Source organism: Hemiscyllium ocellatum, chromosome 4 (assembly GCF_020745735.1).
Source record: "Hemiscyllium ocellatum isolate sHemOce1 chromosome 4, sHemOce1.pat.X.cur, whole genome shotgun sequence".
Taxonomy (NCBI): Eukaryota; Metazoa; Chordata; class Chondrichthyes; order Orectolobiformes; family Hemiscylliidae; genus Hemiscyllium; species Hemiscyllium ocellatum.
The window spans coordinates 129,799,944-129,818,942 of record NC_083404.1 but is presented as its reverse complement, the minus strand read 5'-3'; the positions used below and the strand labels follow the sequence as shown (position 1 = coordinate 129,818,942).

The window sequence follows — 18,999 nt, the reverse complement described above, 5'->3', positions numbered from 1 at the left end:
TTTCTTATTTCACAATATTGTTTACTCAGAAAAACAACACATTCTTTCCACACACTGGGCCCAATCCTTGATGCAGGATTGAATGAGTCAGACTTCCCAAAGAGAGGCATGATGTAAGATTCTGATTACGCCCAACTTCAAAATGATTGCTGCAAGTGAGTTTCTTCAGGATCTTCAACACTGAAATAACTCATAAGAGGCCATCACCAATCACCCTTCATTTACAAATGCATTACCTTGGGCGATAGCAGTGCCTCTCACAGCATTCAAGTAGTCCAATATTCCTGACATTCACCATTTTATGTCAGTCATGTCTCCCAGATTAACAGCCCCAGTCAGGGAACTCATCTTCTATGCAGTCCAACTGATTGACTTCACTAAAGTAACTACACCCTGCATCACATCTTCAGCCAATTTGATTGCATCTAGCTATTGGTGACACTAAACGCTATGGGCCCTGAGAACATTGCACAATAGTACTGAGATTTGTTCTCCAGAACTTGCCTCATGCCTTGCCAAGCTCTTCCAGTACAGTGACAGTACGGCCTTCTACTTGACAATATGTAAAATTGCTGAGGTATGCCTATATACAAAATACAGCTCAAATCCAATTCAGCTATATCCAATCATATCAATATTATACTCTTGATAATCAGTAATGTGATGGAAGGTATTATTAACAGTGTTATCTAGTAGTACCTGGTTAGCAATGACCTCCTCACTGATGCCCAGTTTGGGTTCCACCAGAACTCCTCATTATAGCATGACTCAGACACAGACAAAAAACCTGAAATCCAAATGTGAGTGACAGTCCTTGACATCAATTTCACATTTCACCAAAAATGGAATCAAGTAGGAAAATTGTAATTAATGCGAATCAGAGGGCAAACATTTTGCTGACGCATAGGAAGATGCTATGATTGTTGGAGGTCAGTCATCCCAGCTCCAGAACAGTTCTGCAAGTATTCCTCACAGTAGTGTCCTCGGCCCAGCCATCATCAGCTGCTTCATCAATGGCCTTCCCTCCATCATAAGGTCAGAACCTGGGATGTTCACCAATGGTTACAGAATATTCGGCACCATTCACAACTCCTCAGAAACTGAAAACCTGTTTAAATGCAACAAGAACTGGACAATATCCAGTCCTGGGCTGACAAGTGACAAGTAAAATTTTCCCCACACAAATGCCAGAAAAGACCATCTAACTCTAACATTCAATGTTATTAGCATCACTGAATGCCCTACCATAAACATCCTTGAGGTTACCGTTGACCAGAAACTCAATTGGATACATTCAGTGGCTACAAGAGCAGGTCAGAGGATAGAAAAACGCATCCTGGTTCCACAAAGCCTGTTCACCATTTACAAAGCAAAGTCAGGGATATACTCCCCATTTGAATGTCGCTCCAACAATACTCAAGTTTCACAACATTCAGGGAAAGGCAGTTCATCGACTAGCATCCATTGCTTTCACCACCAATGCTCAGTAGCAACAGTGCTGACAATATACATTGCAGAAATTCACCAAAGATCCTTAGATAGCACCTTCCAAGCCCACGGCCACTTTCATCTAGAAGGACAAAAGCATAGGATCCATAGGAACACCACAATCTGCCAATTACCATCCTGACTTGGAAATATATATATCTGTTCCTTCATTGTCACTAGATTTAAATCATGAAATTTCCTGTCTAAGAGCATTGTGTGTCTACCTACAGCACATGGACTTCAGCAATTGAAGATGACAGCTTGCCATCCCTTTCTCAAGGCCAACTAAGAATGGGTGATAAATGCTGGCCCACCAGCACATTCATATCACATGATTGAATTAAAAAAAAGTAATGATATTGAATGTCTCAGCAAACTCAAGAGGTTGTACTACTGTTTAGAGTCATAGAGGCATACAACACAGAAACAGGTCCTTTGGCCCAACTCATCCGTGCTGACTGTAGATTCTAAATTGAAATAATCCTGGATGTAGGTTTGCTCGCTGAGCTGGAAGGTTCATTTCTAGACATTTTTTCACCCTACTAGGTAACATCTTCAGTGGGCCTCCAGGCAAAGCATTGCTGATAATTCCTGCTTTCTAATTATATGTTAGGGTTTCTTTGGGTTGGTGATGTCATTTCTTGTGGTGATGTCATTTCCTGTGCTGAAGTCACTTCCTGTTATTTTTCTCAAGGGGTGGTAAATGGGGTCTATCTCAATATGTTTGTTGATAAGAGTTCTGGTTGGAATGCCATGCTTCTAGGAATCCTCGTATGTATCTTTGTTTGGCTTGTTCTAGGATGGTTGTGTTGTCCCAACTGAAATGGTGTCCTTCCTTAACTGTATATAAGGATACTAGTGAGAGAAGGTCATGTTGTTTGGTGGCTAGTTTTCTGCGTGTTTGTCCAATGCAGTGTTTGTTACAGTCCTTGCATGATATTTTGTAAATGACATTAATTTTGCTCATTGTCTGTATAGGGTCTTTCACATTCATTAGCTGCTGTTTTAGTGTGTTGGTGGGTTTGTGGGCTGCCATGATGCCAAGGGGTCTGAATAGTCTCACAGTCATTTCCGAAATGTCTTTGATGTAAGGGAGAGGAGTAGGGTTTCTGATGTGCCTAGTCTGCTTGTTTGGGTTGTTGCTGAGAAATCAACAGACAGTGTTCATTGGGTATCCATTCTTTTTGAATACACAGTATAGGTGAATTTCCTCTTCTCTGCATAGTTCCTCTGTACTGCAGTGTGTGTTGGCTTGTTGAAATAATGTTCTGATGTAGCTTCGTTTGTGGATGCAGGGATGATTGCTTCTGTAGTTCAATATTTGGTCCGTATGTGTTGTTTTCCTGTAGACGCTGGTTTGAAGTTCCCCATTAGCTGTTCACTCTGTGTGACAGCCAGGAATGGCAGTTTGTTGTTGATTTCCTCCTCTTTAGTGAATTTTATGCCAGTAAGGGTATTATTGATGGTCTTGAAGGTTTCCTCTAATTTGTTTTGTTCAGTGATGACAAAGGTGTCATCCACAAAGCGGACCCAACGTTTGTTCAACAACAAAACCTACAGACAAACCAACAGAAGATTCATGGGATCTGCGATATCAGGGTTCTGAGCAGAGGCAGTAATGCAGATACTCGAACGAACAGCTCTGCCAACCATCCAACCCAACCTTTGGGTCCGCTATGTGGATGACACCTTTGTTATCACTAAACAAAACAAATCAGAGGAAACCTTCAAGACCATCAATAATACCCTTACTGGCATAAAGTTCACTAAAGAGGAAGAAAACAACTACAAATTGCCATTCCTGGATGTCACAGTAGAGTGAACAGCTAATGGGGAACTTCAAATCAGCATCTACAGGAAAACAACACATATGGACCAAATATTGAACCACAGAAGCAATCGTCCCAGCATCCACAAACGAAGCTGCATCAGAACACCCATTATTTCAATGAACCAACACACACTACAGCACAGAGGAACTACGCAGAGCAGAGGAAAATCGCCTATATTGTGTACTCAAAAAGAATGGGTACCCAACGAACACAGTCCACCAATTTCTCAGCAAAAAACCCAAACAAGCAGACAAACACGTCCAGAAACCCTAACCACTCTCCCCTACATCAAAGACATCTCGGAAATGACTGCCAGACTATTCAGACCCCTTGGCATCATGGTAGCCCACAAACCCACCAACACACTAAAACAGCAGCTAATGAACTTGAAAGACTCTAAACAGACAATGAGCAAAACTAATCCCATTTACAAAATACCATGCATGGACTATGACAAACACGTAGAAAACTAGCCACCAGGATACATGAACACCAACTAGCCACAAAACAACATGACCCTCTCTCACTAGTATCTTTTACATACAGATAAGGAAGGACAACACATCCATCCTAAGACAAGCCAAACAAAGACACTGATGAGAATTCCTAGAAGCATGGCATTCCAACCAGAACTCTATCAACAAACACATCGAGTTAGACCCCATCTACCATCCCCTGAGAAAAATAACAGGAAGTGACTTCACTACTGGAAATGACATCACCACAAGAAATAACATCACCAATGCAAAGAAATCCAAACACATAAATAGAAAGCAGGAATTATCAGCAGTGATTCGCCTGAAGGCCCACTGAAGATGTTACCTAGGAGGATGACAAAACATCTGGAAATGAACCTTTCAGCTCAGCGAGCAAATCTACATCCAGAACCTCAACCTGAGCTACAAATCTTCTCAAGACCTGCTATAAACCAGTCCCGTTTGCCTGCATTTGGCCTATATCCCTCCGAACCTTGTCTATCATGTACCTGTACAAATGTAAGTTAATATGTTGTCATTGTATCTTCCTCTACCACTTTCTCTGATAGTTTGTTCCATACATACATCACACACTGTGTAAAAATGTTACCCCTCAGGTTGCTTCTAAACTTTCTCCTCACACCTTAAACTTGTGCCCTCTAGTTTTGGACTTCCTTATCCTGGGAAAAGACCTTGCCTGTTCACCTTATAAGGTCAGAGATATCAGGTCATGGCCATTTCTGACTGATCATATATCATAAACTTGCATCTTGCTATCAGCTGATTTGTAACTGCAGATCCACACACTAATGATGGTCACCCCAGACCCAAACTTTTCTTTCTCATTAACTTCTCTGATTACATGGTCCTTCATGATACATAGGAGAGTCATAAATGAGTGATATCCAAGCTTTTTGTTATCTGCTGAAAGTCTGTGCCTATATGAACAACAATAATTTAATGTAGATGTAATTTGTAAGAAAACAGAAGCTCATTCCCTCTTTCCATGTTTCCTATCTCAGTATACACTGACATAATTAGGAGAAAAGCACTTGCCATATGCTTACTTATAGAACTTTTGGGAAAACCATATGTTTATATTTGGTATATTTTTCTCAGTTTCAACTTACTAATGAAATTCTTACAGGTAATTGATCACACTGTTGATCTCAGTATGTCTTTGCTCACTCAATCTTGAAATAATCTCTAGAGAATCCTCAGCATTGCACTTTAGCTTACTCATGTTATATCATCTTTTTTCACAGGTTTGCTATTCAAAAGTCTAGATCTTTATTCAACTAATTACATTGCCAAACAAATCTAGTAAACAGTAAAAGGAATAACTTGCACATATATCTAAGAGTTACCGTGTGCTGTCTGGGATAGAGCATTTCAGCTCTGAAGAGAGGCTGGATAATCTCAGGTTATTTTCTTTGGTGCAGAGAAGGTTGAGGGAGGACATAATAGTTAAGTATAAGATTGTGAGAGACATGAACAGGGTAAAAGAAAGCAGCTGTTTTCCTTAGTCAAAGGGTCAAGAACAAGATAGCATAATTTTAAAGTGAAAAGCAGGAGGTTTACAGGGAAGTTTAGGAAAATCCTTTTCACCCAGAGAGCAGTAAAACTCTGGAATGCACTGCCTGGGATGGCAGTTGAGGTGGGAAATCTCAATTTTTTAAAAGTACTTGGAGGAGCAGTTGAAATGTCACTATGAGCCTAGTGCTAGAAGGTGATTTGGCTTTGGCAGTCCAGACTTGATGGGCTGAAGGGCCATCTATCAAGACCTAGGGATATCCCGAAGTGCTCTATAACCAATTAAATACGTTTGAAGTGAAAACAAAATACTTGTGATGCTGGAATCCTTAAATAAAGGTACAAAGTACTGGAATAGTACAGCACGCACGAGTCATCAACCTTCAATATTAAATCTGTTTCTGTGGCAAGAAACAGAGTTAATATTGAAGGTTGATGACTCGTTTTTTTAAAACCGTTTTATTAGTTACTCCAGCAGTCCTTATCAGAAGCTTAGTATCTTAGACAGAGCACAAACCCATTCAGTGTGCTAGTCCTATGTTAGCATTCTGAAGAATTTAGATCTACACTCATGCTTTTTCCCAAAACCCTGCACGATAGTTCTCTTCAAGTACATATCCAATTGTCTTTTAGAAGTTAAAGCCAGTCTGATATTACCTCTCTTTCAGATAGTGTCCTTCAAATATTATTTTTTTAAACATTTCCCTCTCATTCTTTTGTCAATTATTTAAATTATCCCATTTACCAGTCAAATCACTTTTTCTCTACTTGCTTTATCAAAGCCCTCTAAAGTGAGCAATCCCAACTCCTTCAACATTTGTACATAGCTGAACTCCCTTGTCTTGGCATTGTGTACCAGATCAATCACATGAGCCATGAATAGCTCATCACGGTAGAAAGGTTTCTGAGAGGTAGCACTGATGATACATCATTGCAAATAGAAGCTCACATTCATTAATCGATTGCTACTTTATATCATCACCTGTCTGGTCGATTAACTTTGTAACTGTAGCTACAAGAATCAAGGGCCACACTATGTTTAATCTATCTGAGGGAGTGATACACTTTTCCTGATATACAGGATAGAATAAAATCTTGTTGCTTTTCAAGATTGACCATGATATAATCCCCTGATTCACTTGAAAGGACAGCCCTGACTGATGAGTGACCAAACCTGACTCATTTACGTTGTTATGACACAAGACAGACAGCCAAACCAAATCAGCCTTTTTACCTCTGTACTTGCAACACAGTAAAATTAACACCTTCAAAGACCCTCAGACTTGATCCAACTGTTTCTCAGTTCACAACTCCAAACCATAATTTGATTGAAGAATAAAAACAAAAATAATGAAAAATCAATGAGGATTCTAACATACTTTTACCCTCAAAAACTGAAACACCATTTTAAAAAAATACATTTAATGACAATATTAGCAACACTTTAACAACAAACAAAACACAAAACTCCGTATTAAAGCTTCCTTCCACCAGATTCTTAATCACTATTCAACTAGTTTGGTCATGTTCTTAAATTCACAACTGTGTACATTCAGGATAAGGCATCAGCAATTAGATTTTCCTTTCCGGAAATATCTACAATCTTTCTGTTAAACAGATCTAAACTCCATCTGAACAATCTTGGAGTCTTATTTTTAAGTTTATTAATGAAAACCAAGGTATTATGAGCAGGAAAACTGCAGTTTAAAATTGTTGAACATAAATTTAGAATGTTGAAGTGCTGCTAATATCACCAGTGCTTTGATAGTAAAGTACCATTGCTGATTTTGGTACAAATTTTTAAAAAGTAAGCCACAAACTTCTCTATTTCAGCCTCATCATCGTGCCAGAAAACTGTTCCAGTCCCAAAAACACTTCCATTTACTGTTAATTTAAATGATTTGTTAAAGTTAGGTACTATAATACAGGTTAATTTGTTAAAATTGCTTTTAACCTTTCAAAAGCTGCCTGACATTCTGCAGACCATACTATCTTGGTTTGCTTTCTTCACAAATTAATCAAAGGTGTGGTTATTGACCTAAGAATATGTAAAACATTTTGATAAAATATGCACATTGCAGAGAACTTCATGTGTTTTGCTATCTTTTCAAAAAAAACATCCTTCTCTTCAAATTTTAGTAAGCCTGCACAACCCTAAATGTCTAGCAGTTTTGTTTTCCAAGTTTTCCCAAACCTTCAGTTTGACTTGCCTAAGCTGCATCATTTCTTATTAAAATTCTTGCTCTCTCTCTTTTTCCTCCCTTCTTTCTACCCTGTCTTTCTCTTTTTCCTCTTTTTTTTCTTTTTGAATTCCAGTTTTTTTAAGCTCTAATTCTCTCTGGAATTCCATCTTTTTTTCTTTTCCAATAGCCGGAACTGCAACTCAAGGTTCACTGATGCATCCAATGTACTGCCTGCACGAGCTGTCCTCTTTATTTTCACTAAACCTAACTGTTTCATTATTAAAGCTGTAATGTCTGCCTTCTTAGCTTGCTCTGACAAATTTATTTTTGGTCTGCTGGCTGACTCTGCTAGTTTCCTTTAGTCATACACTACAACCATACAGGGAAACTTCTGACACTTTCAAAAAGTGTTTAACCATTTCCAGTGCCATCTTAAGATTGAGTACAAACCTAGCATCTGGTTAACCACTCTAAATACCAAAATCCAATTCTAAACCTACATTGTTGGGTTTCAAGATCCAGGATTTGCAGCCCCAATTATGTAATGACACAGACAGAGAGCAAACCAAATCAGTTTTTCTATCTTTGTATTTGCAACACAATAAAATTAAAACCCCCAAAGACCCTCAAAATGAACCCTTATGTTTCCTAACCATATTTTGAATAAACAATCCCAAACTCTACAAACAGTTCCAGGCACTAATTTGTATCATAAACATCAGACTTAGCAATTTATTGAAAGTACAATAACTTTACCAGAGTAAAATGCTGTTTTCAACCCTTTTCACACAAAAGAAATACAGAGAGCCAAACAAACGCAGTTGAGGATAAACAAAAGAAAATTACAAAACTGACCAGATTACTTATTGTTTTATTATGCATTGTTCCACAACATAGATGATGGTTTTTGCAGTTAATTTTTTGAAGATGTCAAACGGGATCATCTTTACAGTTCTCTGTCATAAAACTGCAAGTCCACCCCATTGATCAATCGCTGCTAGCAAACATGATAAGCTGCCCTACTTTGTGTTTGTGTTTAGAAGCAAGGCAAGAGAGGGGTATGATGTAAGTTCTGAATGAGGCAGCAATGCATGTGAAGACAAGGCAAGGCAGAGATGCTGTGATTATCCATGTAGACAGAGAGTGAGTGAATGAGCACTAAGACAGAAAACTAAGAGCCCTGAGATGCACCTTGTTCCGGTGTATGAGATGGTGTCTGTCCCTATACGCAGAGTGGACTGGAAGCAGCATTGCAATGTAAGGTGTTGTATTACATTGTCTAGTATTGAAGTGGTGAACTGTATTCCAAGATTGTCCAAAATGTGTAATAATGATCTGGTGGGGCTATTGTGAAACCATTGCCAACTTGTATGGGCCAGAAGGGAGTTGGAATGCAGGTGGTCACTTTCCATGCAGTATACCTTGAGATGTTGGGACCTGCTAGCCAAAATGAAGGCTGAGTCGAGTGGCAAGCTGGAACCACCAGGTTTCCTGCTCAAACTTTCAGGTCAGGAATTTTTGCTGTCTGTTTCTCTCCAAGGTGTGGGGGAATAGCAAACTGTATATAAGTAGAGCGTGTTTAAGTGCTAATGAACTGTGAATGCATGCAAATACTGTAGTCCGCTTATCAGCAAGATTCACATCTCAGTGTTGAAGATATAATTTTTCCAACTGACTTGCCATTGCCATATCATTCAGGGATTGGAGAAATTCAGCCTGATGAGTTAAATGGTCTCCTGCTTTTAATAATACTATGATTCCAAGACTTGTGGGCATATTGTTCTGATTTTTATGAAGGCTATTTTGCCACATAATCTTCTGATTACAGTTCAGTAGTTATCTTTCTGTTAATCACAAAGGTCTGATTGAAGAGCTTTATTGATGGCACACAAATTATGCAAGTATCATTCTTTTTAAGCTGTTTGGAAAACTTTTTACAGTTCACAGTTTGTTATAAATTGTATTTTAGCACATTGAAATTATTATCAAAAGGAACTGGAACAAGATTTGTAACTATTTACTCAAATTGAGATTTTATTTCATCCAACGATCTAGTGCAATAAATAAACGGCCATGCTTCTTCTAAAATCCACTGCTGTCTCAATTTTAAAGGAATAATACATTTAAAGCAATTCAGCATTGTCCATCAACTCAGGTGACAGGCACCTTATTATTTCATATCTATTTAAATTATGGCTCACTCAGTTTTGTCATTTTAATTGTATTTGACTGGATATTTTAATCTACTTAGTAACATGTAATAGTACAAATAGGTTAATATCAGCATCCTTTCAATTAAGAATCCTTAGATACTGAAAAAAAATCAGCCAAGCAGCAGCTTCTCATAAGTCAAGTGAAACTATGTTTTATGCAGAGCTGATAGATTTCAAGATTTCATGCCTGCATGAGCTGTTAGGGTTATGTTTATCCTGTCATTGCACTCCCTGTTGAAATGCTATAGATAAAGTGGAATTGCTTATCTTAGGCACATTGAGATGATAAATATGCCAGTCACTTGAAGACTAATACAAGCACAGCCTTGTGGGTGGAATAAAAATTAGCCTTGCAATGCCTTGGCACATAATAGTGACTAACTCAATTAGATTTTCCAGACATCTTGAGTAGCTAATACCTGATTGTCTAGCCAATGCATCAGCCTTCTGGGGCTGCACATATTATAGTAGCCCAGCCTAAATAAAACTAAAGAGATCATCCCACTGCACCTCCATTTTCAGAGTAAATAAATATTTCTGTTTATTATATCTCTTGGTTAATTATTTGCATACAGTGAAATATCGAATATAACTGCATTTTCCTATGAGTTTCAGATTTTGAAATTAGATAGTTACTACAAAAACATATGAATGCTCATTTGATTGAGCAACCACATTTTTTGTTTGTGTAAGATGAATAACTTCATTTAAGCATGTTATTAGTTTGAGCATATTTTGCTATAGTGTTCCTTAAATAAAAGAACTGTATTTAAAGTAGTGGAATGTATTCTGTTTTTGTACTTTTAATCGTTTTGTTTTCTGATTCAAAATATCAGGTTTGATATTTGTAATGCAAAGACAAAGCACTGAATACTCCTAAATGCATTTTTAATTAAGAGCAAGCATTTAAAACTTGTCTTTTTTATCCCTAAGCAAATTTGTTGGAGTGCTGCACATTATTTTTTCTTTGCTGAATTCCATTTATTTGATCAACTGCTAAGAGTTAATGTTGTTTTCTTGATCTAATCTGTTGGCAAAAATTGTTTTTTAAATTAAGCTACATAGTATGATTGGATGATGCACCAGGTTAGCACGCTGTCTTTTGACCTCAGGGTCTGAAGCCAAGTGCATCTCAGATTAAATGTTTTCCCTGTATTGCAGGCACAACAGACCTTAATTTAGTTATTTCGGTTTGAGACACTAAAAATGGGACTATATCAAATATTGTTTTACTAGATGTGTATTTGAACAGTTTTAAGGTGCTAATTTTGATTAATGCAATCATGCTCATAAGTGAGTTTAGTTGAAGGTTGCTTGACTTATCGCTCAATTTTTTAAAAATAAAGCTTACATTTCCCTCATCATTTCATCAAACTATAACATGAAGTCAAATCGTTTTTTTACAACTGGGAGACTTTTTCAATTGTTTACTTTTTGCATGAAGAAATGCTTAATACCTGTTCTGAATGCTAATTTCAGACATTGTGCCTTGTGTTCTGGTTTGCATTAAAGCAATGTAGTACTTTTAATTTTGGCCATGAAATACAAGCCATTTTTATTGCCACTAAAAGAAAAATTGATCACCTTGAGTAATTATTTTGTAGGTTCTCTTTCTGAAAGATATTATGAATCAGTCTGATAACTTTTACAGTGATGTTTCTGCTACCAACTTGCAAAAAAACTGGATTTATTGGGTGGAATTCCCTGCCCTCTCATATAATATGCTTGGGATGAGAAGAACATTTAAATAAACAGGCTGGCAGTATGCACACAACCTTCCGAGTTGATTAGGGACCAAACAAGTGTATGCAGGCAAGGTAGAGCTGAGTTATTAAATGCATATTTTGTCTTTAGCGAGGAGGTGGATTCTATAATGGCCATGATGACAGAGAACAAAATTGTCTCTCAAAGGCTTCAAAGTGTGCTTCCAATTAAACCTGTTGGACTATAACCTGGTGTTGTGTGATTTTTAACGTTGTACACCCCAGTCCAACACTGGCATCTCCAATTCAAAGCGTTGGATAGGCTATTGATATTTGAGTCAAAATGTGTGGTGCTGGAAAAGCACAGCTGGTGAGACAGCTTCCAAGGAGTAGAAGTTTCGATGTTTTGAGCATTAGCTCTTCATCAGGAATGTGCGGGAGGCCCAAGGGAGCTGAGATATAAATGACAGGAGGATGGGGCTGGGGGGAAGGTAGCTGGGAATGCAATAGGTAAATGAAGGTGGGGAGTGATAGTGATAGGTCAGAGCAGAGAGTGGAGTGGATAGGTAGGAAACAAGATGGATAGGTAGGACAGTTCAAAAGGGCGGTGCCAAGTTGGAGGGTTGGCTCTGGGATAAGGTGGGGGGGGAGGGAGATAAGGGAACTGGTGAAATCAACATTGATCCTGTGTGGTTGGAGGGTCGTAAAGCAGAAAATGAGATATTCTTCCACCAGGTGACAAGTGGCTGGGATCTGACGGTGGAGGAGGTCCAAGACTTGCTGGGAGTTGAAGTGTTCAGCCACAGATTGGTGGGGTTATTTAGTATGTTTGTCCCAGACATGTGCTCTGAAATGTTCCTCATGTTGGCATCTGTCTCCCCAATGTAGTGGAGACCACATCGGGAGCAACGGACTCATTAGATGACGTATGTGGAGGTGCAGGAATATCTCTGCCAGATGTGGATGGATTCTTTGGGGCCTTGAATGAAGGTGAAGGGAGAGGTGTGGGCACAGGTTTTACACCTCTTGCAGTGGCAAGAGAGCATGCCAGAAGTGGACTTTTAACATTTTTTCAGTTTTCTAATTTATCTATTTAAGATTTTGTGCCTAGGCACCTTTGTACCTAAGATGCTACCAGGAATGGTGACTTTGTACACTTTTCACTGTACTCGTATATCCCTGTACTTGAGTGCGTGTGACAATAAAACTAAATTTGAATTCTAATGTTTCAATAAGTTTGCCTATCACTCTTCTAAATTCCAGTGATTACAGGCTGAATCTACTCAATCTGTCCTCATAAGACAATCCCTCCACATATGATATCAAACCTTCTCTGGACTGCCAGTGGACCAAGGAATGGCAGATGCAGTTTAATTCAGATAAATGTGCATTTTAGTAAGCCAAACAAGACAGGACTTGCACTGTTAATAGTAAGGGCCTGTCGAACAGAGAGACCTAGGGGTGCAGGTACGTAGTTCTTTGAAAGTCGCATCACAAGTAAACAGGGCGGTGAAGGTGTTTGGCACAGTTCCCATCATTAATTAGAGCTTTGAGTACAGGAGTTCGGATGTCATGTTACAACTGTAGAAGGCATTGGTAAGACCACATTTGGAGAACTGCATACAATTCTGGTTACCCTGTTATAGGAAGAATGTTATTAAATTGGAAAGTATGCGAAAAAGATTTATAAGGATGTTACTGAGACTCGAATGTTTGAGTTATAAGGAGAGGCTGGATAGGCTGGGACTTCTTTCCCTGGAGTGTAGAAGGTTGGGGTGACTTTATAGGGGTTTATAAAATCACAAGGTGCATAGATAAGATGAATAGCAAGGTCTTTTCCCAGGGTGGAGGAGTCCAAAGCTAGAGGCCTTAGGTATAAGGTGAAAGGAGAAATATTAGATTAGATTAGGTTCCCTACAGTATGGAAACAGGCTGTTTGGCCCAACCAATCCATACCAACCCTCCAAAGAGTAAAAGATTTAAAAAGGACCTGAGGGGCAACTTTTTCACAGAGATGGTGGTGCATACATGGAACGAGCTGCCAGAGGAACTGGTAGAGGCAATTATAATTACAACATTTAAAAGACATTTTGGACAGCAATTTTTATAGATGCACCATAAAAAGTATCCTTTCTGGATGCAGCACAATGTGGTATGGCAACTGCTTTTATCAAGACCACAAGAAACTACAAAGAGGTATGAGCACAGCCCAGTCCATCCCGCAAACCAGTCTGTTGTCCATTGACTCCATGCTTCCCACTGCCTCAGGAAAGCAACCAACATAATTAAAAACCCCTGTGCTACGGTGGGTGGAATGATGGCTCAGTGGTTAGCACTACTGCCTCACAGCACAAGGGACTCTGGTTCAATTCCACCCTTGGGTGACTATCTTTGTGGAGTTTGCATATTCTCTCTGTTTCTGCGTGGATTTTCTCCCACCATCCAAAGATGTGCGAGTTAGGTAGATTGGCCATACTCAATTACCCATAGTGTCCAGGCTAGGTAGATTAGCCATGGGAAAATGCAAAATTACAGGAATGTGGTAAAGGGGCAGGTCTGGGTGGGATGCTCTTTGGAGGTGTTGGGATGGACTTGAAGAGCTGAGTGGACTGCTCCACACTAGGGATTCTATGATTCTACCCCATAGTGGTAGTTTCCCTTCTTCTTGTCCAGAGGATCTGAGTACAAATCCTACTTGCTACAGAGGTATAACAAAGCATATTTCATTTCACATAACATGTCAAAGATGATTGATTAAAAATAATTAGAAAGGAAGATTGGTAGTGACAAACTACCCCACCCACAAGCCACCAGTGCCTGATATCCAGAATGCAAAAAGACAGTGCTCACCCTCATAAAGATTGAGTGTTCAGTCAGGCTTGCAAATCCATGCAGATAATGCCAAAGTCCAGAATGTAATTATTTTTATCTCTGAACCACAGATTTCATTAGTGCTTCCTGACACAAAGTTGTCTCAGGCATGGGAGTTCACTGTTCCTTTCCTGTGACAAAATTGCTCAGTACAAAGTGGGCTGTCCATGCTTACATCATACATCTCTGCAGAGAATATATTTAATGGGAGCTACTCATAAGAAGTGCCACTTTGACACTTTTACAGTAAACCATTTCAGTCTGCTTTTTTTTCTGATGTATAGTAGCACCATTTTGGGAGGTGAATCAAAAACCAGGATAAATAAAATGCAAATCTCTAGTGCAATACTCTAATGTATATACTAGAAACAGGGGGAAATCCAGGGCCACAAAAGCATTTTAGTTAAATATAATATTGATTAATTTTGTCCAGTAATAGCTTTTAGAATAAATGTGTCAGGTGAACTAGATAATGCAATAACCATTTGTATATTTGTTTTTATCACCTCTGTTGCTCCTACTGAAACCATGGTTGTTTATGTCATTTCTTAGGGAACTAGCTGATTTGATAGTAAAGATTGCCTAGGAAGCTGAGTACAAGGAATCTGTGGATTGAGGGAGTCAAGGGACTGGATGATACCATTGCAATTTTGCAAATTATAGTTCCTGAGAACATAATTTAATCAACTGAACAAAAAACACATTATCATTTTTATATATTTAGAAAATCAATGGCAGTGGGTGTAAAACATACAGTATGAAAAGTTATCATTGTTACATGAGTCTTCATTTTTCATCTCTAAATAATTTAAGGTAAAGCCGCCATAGTCCCATAGGCCTGAGGGAGAGGACTACGTTTAATCTGAGGGTTACCATGCCTCAAGTGAGGAACAAATTTGAGAAGGTGAGATCTTCATGGTAACCTCAACCAGTGCAGGAATTGAACTCCAACTGTTTGCATTGCTACGCATTATAAACAAGCTGTCTAGCCAGCTGAGCTAATTGACCCACAATAACCTGGGCACATCAAATTTAGTGACTCTGTGACATTGCATATTTTTATTGTTTAATTTCACGAAATAATCATGTGAACTTAAAACATATTGATTTGCTGGATTATTTAGGGTACATTCCTGATTGTAGTTTAAGTAATCTTGTTGAATAATGTGAGTAAATATTGCTCCATTAATATGTGACAATACTACAGTTTTTAAGAGGTATATTTTGTTACGAAGAGAGGTTGAGACAGAGGCGACGAGTGGACTACTTCAAGCCAATAAAGTAAACGGCTTGTGAAGCCTTAGGGTTTTTCTTTTAAAAGTTTTAACAATGGAAGCAGCCTGAATGAGTGGGGTCAGGCTCCCACAGAACCAGGATTTTAGTCTTAGCTTTCGGTAGCTGTTGGGGCTTCGAAAGCTGCTCTCTCTGTCTTTGCCACAGCTAAAAGCTTAAGTTCTCTTCCTGCTGCTAGAATTTCATGTGAGGCAATCTATGTTACTGAATTTGCCTTTGCCAAGGGTGTGCTTATGGAATATAACAATATTAGAACAGTTAATGAGTGGTTCATTATTTTGTTAAATATTTTGATAGTTGCAGTTAAGCCAAATGTTTAAAAAATTTTGTCTGTATTTTAACTATAGTGTTTGAATAAAGTGTGCTTTGGTCAAACTCTCAGGGTTAAAACAATCAAATTGAATCTGGAATGCAATATCTGGTACCTGCCTTTAAAATAAGAAAATGTTAGGGTCTAGCCGATCTCCTTGACATGTTTTGAGGAGGTTTGCTCTGGTTCATAACAAATGCAAAACAGATTCAGCATGTAAATGTAGTGGAAGAGTCAACTAAACTCCAATGTGTGAAAAGTAAATAAATGAGAAACAAAGAAGCATTTTACATGCAGCTAGTACTCCTAGCTAATTGGCAGCAAACACCATTATGACTCATGTATCTTTTGGTGATTCCTTGATTCTTTGAAAGGGGGTCAAAGCAACAAATTTGCATTGACACCTCCCCCTTTAGTGCTAAGGAAATCTATCAATTTGAGGGAAATAGGCTACGGAAAGCTGCGGAACAGAGGGATTTGGAGGTTTTCACCCATGAATCACAGAAAACACACCTTGTCATCCAAATTCAGCAAATAATAGGGAAAGGAAATAAAATTTTGCTTTATTTCAAAGGAAATGGAGTATAAAAGTACAGATGTTTTGCAATATTCAGACCACGGCTGGAATATTCTGAATAGTTTTTTTCCCTTATCTAAGGAAAGATATACGGGCATTGACAATAGTCCCTCATTGATTCCATGTATGAGGGACTGTGTAATGAGGAGAGGTTGAGTAGTTTGAACCTGTACTCATGGAAGAGAGAATGAGAGGTGACCTTATTGAAGCATACAGAACTTGACAGAGTAGATGTGGAAAGTGTATTGGCCCTTGTATGAGAGTCTAGGACAGAAGACAATAATCTCAGAACAAATGTCCATTTAAGACAGAGATGAGAATGAGTTCTTCTCTCAGAAAGTAGTAAATATGTGGAATACTTTACCATACAGCTCTATGGAGGTTGAGTTATTGAGTATGTTACTTGTTAAGCATATGAGTTATTAAATATATTGAGTTATCAAGGAAGGTGATGGCCTAGTGATATTATCGCTGGACTGTTAATCTGAGGACCTGGGTTCGAATCCTGCCATGGCAGATGAGAGAGTTTGAATTGAATAAAAATCTGGAATTAAGAGTCTAATGATGACCATGAATCAAATGCCAATTGTTGGAAAAACCCCTATGGTTTACTAATATCCTTCAGGGAACGCAAGTGCTATCTTTACCTGGTCTGGTCTACATGTGACTCCAGACCTCAGCTATGTGGTTGACTCTTAACTATCCTCTGGGCAATTTGGGAATGGCAATAAATGCTCCTGATGAAGGGCTCTTGCCTGAAACATTGATTCTCCTGCTCCTCGGATGCTGCCTGATCTGCTGTGCTTTTCTTGACTCTGATCTCCTGCATCTGCAGTCCTCACTTTCTCCTAGGCAATAAATGCTGGCCGAGCCAGTGATACCCACATCCCATGAATGAATAAAAAAAATCACGTCTGTGATAGTGAGATTTTTTTTAATCAGTCACAAAATTGAGGTAAATGGGGAAAAGACAAAGAAAGCAGAGTTGAGGCTTGTTAGATCGGCCATTGACTCATTGAAGGGCAGAGTGTACTTGATGGGTTAATGGCCTACTTCTACATCACATGGTCTTATAAAAACTGGTGTAAACAAATAACAAAATTTGTGTAGTTTCCTTCAAAAATTGTTGTTCCGTGGATCATTGTAATATCTCTGTTTTTGAAGTATTATGATGTACAACTGCTTTTTAATTATGGAGTTGAAGATGAAGGTTACATTGAAATTAGATGGCCTCTAAGGCCTCATTAAACTGATGTTATGTTAGTGTTAAATATCCATGCTTTTCGATGTAGACACTGTCCCTTGGTCTGCTTATTTTTGTTCGCGTGCCCAGTACGAAATTAAAACTTTTTAATGACCACTTACAGGTATTGAAGATGGGAAGTACACTCTCAGGGCAGATTACTTCTAAACACTCAAAATTGTACTAAGCTTGTTAAAGGTTGGAGGCATTGTCTGTCTTTTACTAAAAGAAGAAATACTGCTTGTCTCCTCATGCCCATCATGCACATTTAAAATTTTTGACAACTAGACTGCTAAATCTTAAACACTGAAAAATAGAATAGTGGCACTACGCAATGTTTTATTTGAAAATATAAGAGCTTTGAGTGCACAGTTGTACTGACTATGTTCATTTCAGAGTCAGACAAAATTATTCCCTTTCAGTAGAAATTGACAATAATGTTTGTTGCAAAAAAATGGAAAATAAAGTATAAGTTGTTCTTTTCAATATCAAGATTACAAGTTATGTAGCAAAAATCCACTGTAGTCAGGGTGTTGTCTCATCCGTCTTTTGGACTTTGCATACTCTCATGTACTGTTCTAGTTTCCTTTGTGGTGAGCTGGCTGAAGAACCCAGAAGTTGAAATGTCTAGTTCTTTTCCTGTATATTTAAATTTAGTAAACAACTAGCAGAAAAACTCCTTTGCCAAGCAGAAGAGGCAAGGCCAAATGCCATATAAGCTGTTTCCACAGCATAAGAACATCCTGCCACACTGTGTGTTTCATCCATTCATTTCAGTTAATTTGTCGTCATCACAGTCTCTGCCACAGTGTTTAAGTCTAACACCTGAGTATTGCAATATTGACAGTGCATGCAGACATTGTGAACTTCGTACTGCCTCTGAAGTCTGCCTCATTCTACTAATATAGCATGTTTAAGTGCAGCTGCATGTGTATTGCTGAAATTCACATCTTGATTATGCAGAATGATGAGGTGAATGTCACCAATGTGAAGGTAACACAGTCAAATGAATGGATTTGGGAAAAAGGTAACTCTTTTTAAATCTTCTTTCATGATGTATTTTAAATTCAGCAGAAAATAATTTATTTGAATAAATATCAACTAAGTACAAACAAGAATTTATAAAACTTTAGTGGACAAATTGGAAGGGTTTGGAGGGATATAGGCCAGGTGCTAGCAGGTGGGACTAGATTGGGTTGGGATATCTGGTCAGCATGGACAGGTTGGACGGAAGGGTCTGTTTCCATGCTGTACATCTCTATGACTCTATAATGCTG

General features: G+C 38.5%; 1 protein-coding gene across 3 annotated transcripts in view; it reads left to right on the top strand.

Moving 5' to 3' along the window:
* Positions 1–18,999, top strand: part of ldlrad4a (low density lipoprotein receptor class A domain containing 4a) — a 232,703-nt gene that overhangs the window by 193,640 nt on the left and 20,064 nt on the right. Inside the window, exon 1 of one of the 3 annotated variants that reach the window (XM_060823865.1) lies at positions 18,481–18,749. The exons of the other annotated variants lie outside the window; for them this stretch is intronic. Within the exon in view, the coding sequence (XP_060679848.1) occupies positions 18,632–18,749 (118 nt within the window). The 5' untranslated portion in view covers positions 18,481–18,631. Of the gene's footprint in view, positions 1–18,480; positions 18,750–18,999 lie in introns of those variants that run through there. 3 annotated transcript variants of the gene reach the window in all.